Below are 6,319 nucleotides of genomic sequence, written 5' to 3'. Positions count from 1 at the left end.
CGTCTAAGTGGAAACGCTTCACCTAGGCTTCATCTCATCGTAGTGCCTTCTCTTGGCACTGTATTCTCTAAGCGGCAAACTTCATCGCTTAGCTTCATTTCTTCATACTGTGTCCTTTTGCGTGCTCCTTTAGCACACCTATCCTTGGACATGTATACTTCGTCCTAATTAACGTGAGCTCATTTGGAGATGCTTCTTCAGCCCGACTTATTAAAGACTTCGGGTGCACACGGGTGTAAGTAGAACCGTCCTGGCGGGACCCATCTGAAGATGTCAGCTTCTCCAAGACTTGCTGCTTTACTTCCTTAAAAGATATGGCAATTCGTTGATAGACGCAAAAAGGTCGTCCGGTGGCCACTGAAATAAACAATATATATATTTTTTTAAATTAATAAACAAAGAATCCTATAACATGTACTTGCACTTGACCTAGTTTTAAATAAACACACGATACTTGCACTATTTTGCTGTCTCAGCAAAGAACCTAGGTCAGAAATAGCGTCACTGGCTTAGAAAATTGAGACAATGTTATTACTAAACTGCAACTTTATCAAATTAATACAAATATACATATTATTGTGCTCATCTGCACTGCATAGACTGTTGCTTTAGGGCGTCTCCAGGTCGCTCTTGACTTTTCCCTACTCGATTCGGGCAAATGCGAGCCTGTAAACCGGTCCTTCAAAATCTTCAACATCTTCATTTTTCGGAGGGTCGTAGCGTCAGGGGCAGAGCTGGGGTGTGACTACTGATATGAAGATCAGTAGTCCGAGATCAAACGAGGCGCCTCCACCATGTCACGTTAAGGGGTAGCTCAGAGGGAAGAATACTCAGGTTTCCACAAGTAACCCACTTTTATTTAAAACGTACTGACTTAGTGGCTAGACAGTAATCTTACCCCCAGATTGCCAAGATGGCGGGGACAAAATTGATCACCGTAATTGAGGTATTTTAGTTTGTTTAAGTATCAGATTGCTTCGTAATTAAAATTTGATTCTATATGTAATGTTACCCAACTTTGATGTTTTTAGCGTCAGCTTTCATATTGTGATTCAATTATATTCTTTAAATAGATAGTTGTGTAAAGATACTACAAACTAAAATGGACTTATGACTTCTGAAACAGAAATCTAAGAATCTTACCCTTATATGGTCACTTTGTAAAGATACAACTTTAATTACTAGGAATATAAATTACATTCACAGGAACAATAGTTCAATGGTCTAAGGTTTTAAAATATTTCGCAACTGCGGTCAAGTGAACATGTTTATTTTACAGATCGGTGACCTTTTGGGGGCTACAAACCTTGGTACGCAAAAGTGCGAGAAAAACATGTAAGTCTTTTTATTAAACCTCCTGAAATGTTTCATAAAATTAATTTCGCTTGTTTTTTGTTCTTCGTTCAATTTCAGTAATCAGCTATTAAATTTACTTTTATATGCCTGCGGAAATGTAGACGATACGCAGAATTGCAGACTCAATTTCCGTGAGGCGGTAAGGGCTAACAATAACCAACCCTCTTTAAATTTATTGTCTTCATACAGTTCACAGTATTTTGCTGAAACAGAGTATAATGACTGTATAGACATGATCAATGTAAGTTTTTCTACTATCCATATTTATTACTTTTCAGACGTCAACAGTACTTCAAAATGCAGTTTGCGTGACAGGATATTGTAGCTTTGTTCGGTGTTTGCGAAGAATCAACTCGGAAAGATTAGTTAGTACCTTATATTTCTTGAATATAAAATCGATATTATTCACTCAGTTATGCAATTCGAACTCGTGGCGAAAAAATCGTATATTGGTCGCAAATTTCACAGAAAATAAAAACATCATGTCAGACCAAACAACGATAGCCCAAAAATCTGAATATTTTATTACATAATTACAACACTTTGTTTAGCCGATGATAAGACACACATTTAGATATATTTTTGATTTCCTAATCGTTACTTGAATAACGCAAACATTTTAGAACGCGAATTCCCCAAAACACTATGGCAGTGATAACAGAGCAATTCCGAACAATGTGATTTTCTTGGTAATTTCAAAACAGTGATTTTAGTATAATTTGTGTCAATGAAATTATCTTTTTGGCAACCTCTCAGAATTCTTTAGATATCGCTTTGTAACTTTTTTTTTTTCTTCTTTTCGTTAAATAGATCTGTTGATGTAGTCATTTAAAAACGTGATATTGCACTGTTTTTTTTCTCTTAATGAAAAGAGTCAAAACTAGGGTTGACTATTAATAAGTTTGCCTGTTAAAGTACCGACATTCCCAAACATCGAAGAATCGTTATTTTTTGTGACATTTTCCAAATTTGGACACTTAATTAATTAGGATATTTATATGATACAATATTTTTTATTTAATTTATTTTAGACTTACACGGTAAGGATACAATGCCTACTTAACAAACACATTGATCAGACCGCAGTTAAACATTAATATCAAAAATTATGTATTACATAAATATGTAATATGTAAATTATCTTGTTTTCATAGCTTGACTGTTTTTATCATAATTTGTTACTTAAAATAATTATCAACCAAAAATAAATTTCCAGAAAAAGTACCTAATCTTGTTTGTTGAATGACTTATCGAAATTTACGGGTTTAATAAGGAATGTCAGTAAGGACGGGGATTTTCCTTTTTTTTGTTGAAAGTTTCCCTTTCATGGCGTGTAACTTCCGGGAAATTTTACAGTTGGAAAATTACCGCTTTTAGATCGCTGGTTATTAAAACCGGTTAACTGAACAATGAAGGAAGAATTAATTATTGTTTTTAAAAACTATGTTAATTTTATGAAAAGAACTTATGAAGAACTGGAGTAAATTAAAGCATTGATTTGAACAAAGCTTACTTAACATAACTCAACCACTCAAGCTTGTTGAGTGGTATTTAGATGCCCCTGGCATTTTCAATTTTTTTTGAGGATTGTGGCAATTTTATAAATTTCTTGGAGGGTTTAAAAAACTTCTAGAGACTTCTCGCAATTTTTGGGTAGTTTTCAGTAGTATTTAGAAGACTCTGAAAGTTCTAATATGATTTTATAGGCTTTTTATTTGGAAGGGTTACGTTGTTTTGAGTGGCTTACACATTTGCACTTTGTCAATCTTGCCAAGTTTTTCAGCTGTGACGTCATACTACTTTTGTATGATTATCGGTATAAATTTAATAATTAAAAAAAACCGCCTTGTATATTGAACAAGAATGACATTGCACCATGTTTGATGGTATTCTAATAATATCTTATCGCCTAGAATTAAATCCAAACAATACTCATGTTTCGTTAGTTTTTATATTATTATCTCTCTAATGCTTTCATTTTCAGATTAGTCAATGTTACTCTGAATCAAGCCAGGACAATCCTGCTGAAGAACAACAGGATCAAGTAATTCTTTACAAAAATATAACTTCGTGTATTTTGACTATCGCTAGATGCTCCTCTATCAACCCGATTACTGGTCAATCACAATCCAGTACTATCACTACGGTGAATTACAATTCGTATGGACAACCACGCCATTCAACTAGTTTAGTATCAAACGCTTTGCAGATTAATCCTTCAGGAGATTTAAGAATATTGGCTTTACCTGCCACAAGCACAATTCAAGACATTTATTTATGTCCATTTCAAGCTAATTTAAGAGAATCTACTTGGCCAGGGTACAACTGCTGATGTTTTATGATTATACATAAATATTAGGTCTTTGATTAGGGTTCGAAGGTGTAAACAACCCCAATCAAGGAACTGCTTTTGTGAGGTAAATTAGTTCAGATTTAGTAGAAAATCGAATGTACAGTGACATCTATTGTTAAGAAATGGCGCTGAAATAAATACTTATTAATCTATACTGTATGGTGTTGTGATTTCCTATCTCAAAAGTATTAGATGTTCATCAGCTGAAGCTATCTACACTCAATAGATGGTGCCACGACTGGTTTTCTGTCCGTCCAGACGTCATTTTTACAACGCCATCTGTCACCCAGTACCCCAACATAAGATGGTGCTCTCTTTTCAGCTACCATATGGAGATGAAGATTGAAGATTGCTTATTGCTTTGACCAATTGATCTTGACCATAGTTTTGACTATCGGTTTTGGTTTTTGGACTTTTGCGCATTTTTGTAGTTGGTGTTAGCAGTTAGCGCCCTTTTTTCGAAATAACGCAAACTACAACTTATTGACAGATCGATAAAACAGTTAATTTTAAAGAATATTTATTATTTGTAGGCTCCGCCCAGCTGCCTGCCAATGTGTCCAGCTACCAACTTTCCAGCGGTTCACTTACTATATAGTTCATACATACAATAATAGAAGTTATTAAAAAAATATGAATGATCCTAAGAAATTTGTGAAAAATACTCTTTTTAGTCCTTCAGTGACTGGGAGTACCTACGAGGACTTCACACAACATGCTATTTTGCTCCCTGCTATGGAAAAACCACCACCAAAACCTGTAGTAAATATTGTTCCTGTAAATAATTTGTGTACTAAAATTAAACTTTTTCAATTTAAATTAATTTTGCTATTTAGCTAGTTTTGTTTATTACTGTACTATGAGTAATAACAAGTTCCTGTGTGCCTTTTATGATTGCTCACTCAACTTGTCAAAGTTTTAATTTGAAAAGAAGAATCTTGAAACTTAGTATAACAATTCCTTGACTTAACAGGTGTTAAATCATTATTTCCATCAAAAGTAAAAGATTTGCAATTTATGGGTTCTTTGAGTTGCATAATCATCTCTTTCAGTATACCCTCAATCAATGCCATAGGAGATCATCATGCCATTATCATGCTAGAGCAATATTTGTTAGAGAAATTAAGGTCATTGTAGAAGAAGTGAATAAATACTCTATATTAGAGATATTGATATTATTAATCAAATAACAAAATTATATTATTTATTTTCCAAAGTAAGATTCATTAGTCCTTACACATAATTTTATTCAATGACAGAAATTTCTGTAAAATACAACAAAATGCAGCTACAAATAAATGTGGAAATGTAATTATCAGGGTAACATGGATAACAAAAAAGCATAATTATTACTGTTTATTCTAATAATCTAGTATATTAGTTATTTGTACTAATGAGTAGTCAATGCAAGTCTCTTAGACCAACATCTCATCTTTTGTTGAAGGGATAATTGGTTATATTTTTGTCATTTCAAAAATGACCTGTGGTATATAATAAAAATATCCCACATCTAAGTAGCAGGCATGGTTAATACAAGAGCTAAGTGGAATAATCTACATGAAAAAACGTTTTTTTTTTTTTTGCTTCACCAAAATGTCGGAATTTTGTAGGTAAATTTTGATTAAAACTACCCTTTTTTGATAGGGTATGCATTATTATATGCGTATGACCACCAAAACGTGCCACCCCCTCTTTTTGTTTGTTGTTTTCATTTTACTTACCTTCCAACCTTTCAATATATCTTGGAAAACTGCCTATAATGCTCAACTCAGTGGTTTCAACTCTCAAATTAACATATGACCAATGAACCCTCTTACTTAGGTTGAGAGAATTATCATTTCTACCTTCTTTTGCCTTAAAATTAATCTAATTAAAGGGTAAATAATTTGTAATAAAATAAAAGCACCCAAGATTCTACAAATGTTATATCAAAGTAGTAAAATTTCTCCAAAAACATAAAACACATCGTCATTACGTACTGCTGCTACTTCTTCTAGCATTACTGGAACTGCGTAAACTATCAGAAAACTCCAGAACTAAAGTATCCCATAGATTCATCTGATTTTGCTCTGCTATGCTAGTTTGAATTAATTGTCAGATCCTCCTCCCTCTGTAAGACCGCAATTCGTATGACCTTCTAGACTTGCACTTTTTTATTAGCACAATAATAAGCACTACTAGTAAAATAATGAAAAGTATTACTCCTAGTACTATGGCAGCTATTACTCCGATGCTTGGAAGAGTTTCTGCAAATGAAAACTGTTAAAATACAGAAGTTGGCTGTACAGGAAACTTACGATAAGCATTAACACTGTAGCTTTTCTGATTGCCTTGTCGATCAACTGCTATTAGTTGTAAATCAGGATTGCAGCAGGACTCACCTGCAATTGAATTTCCTGTAATTGAATTTTTAGTACCTACAGTGTATCCGTATGGGACGAATAAGCCTTTGGGGATTCTGTTTAGTCGCATTAAGCCTGCAGCAACAAAATCAATATTAACTGAAGTTTAAAAATTTAAAGTAATAAAGTTTGAAAAACTTGAGTCTACATCTCTAGCCACAACCTCTATTGTCCAAATGCCTTTATAACACTGGGAAAAAAGGACTTC

The 6,319-nt window shown here is 33.6% G+C and overlaps 1 protein-coding gene across 1 annotated transcript; it reads left to right on the top strand.

Annotated features, from left to right (window-relative positions):
• Nucleotides 1–672: 672 nt before the first annotated feature.
• On the top strand, nt 673–3,832 carry LOC145739394 (uncharacterized). Its single transcript, XM_081994826.1, has 4 exons — nt 673–1,335; nt 1,414–1,597; nt 1,635–1,721; nt 3,341–3,832. Exons 1-4 carry the CDS (start codon nt 1,265–1,267, stop codon nt 3,686–3,688), a joined length of 690 nt encoding a protein of 229 aa, XP_081850952.1. The 5' UTR covers nt 673–1,264; the 3' UTR covers nt 3,689–3,832.
• The last annotated feature ends 2,487 nt before the right edge of the window (nt 3,833–6,319 follow it).

The sequence above is a fragment of the Ips typographus genome, unplaced genomic scaffold (genome assembly GCF_016097725.1).
Source record: "Ips typographus isolate SLU unplaced genomic scaffold, UJ_Ityp_2.0 IpsContig116, whole genome shotgun sequence".
Taxonomy (NCBI): domain Eukaryota; kingdom Metazoa; phylum Arthropoda; class Insecta; order Coleoptera; family Curculionidae; genus Ips; species Ips typographus.
The sequence above is the reverse complement of the archived record's forward strand: the minus strand, read 5'-3'. Positions and strand labels throughout refer to the sequence as shown.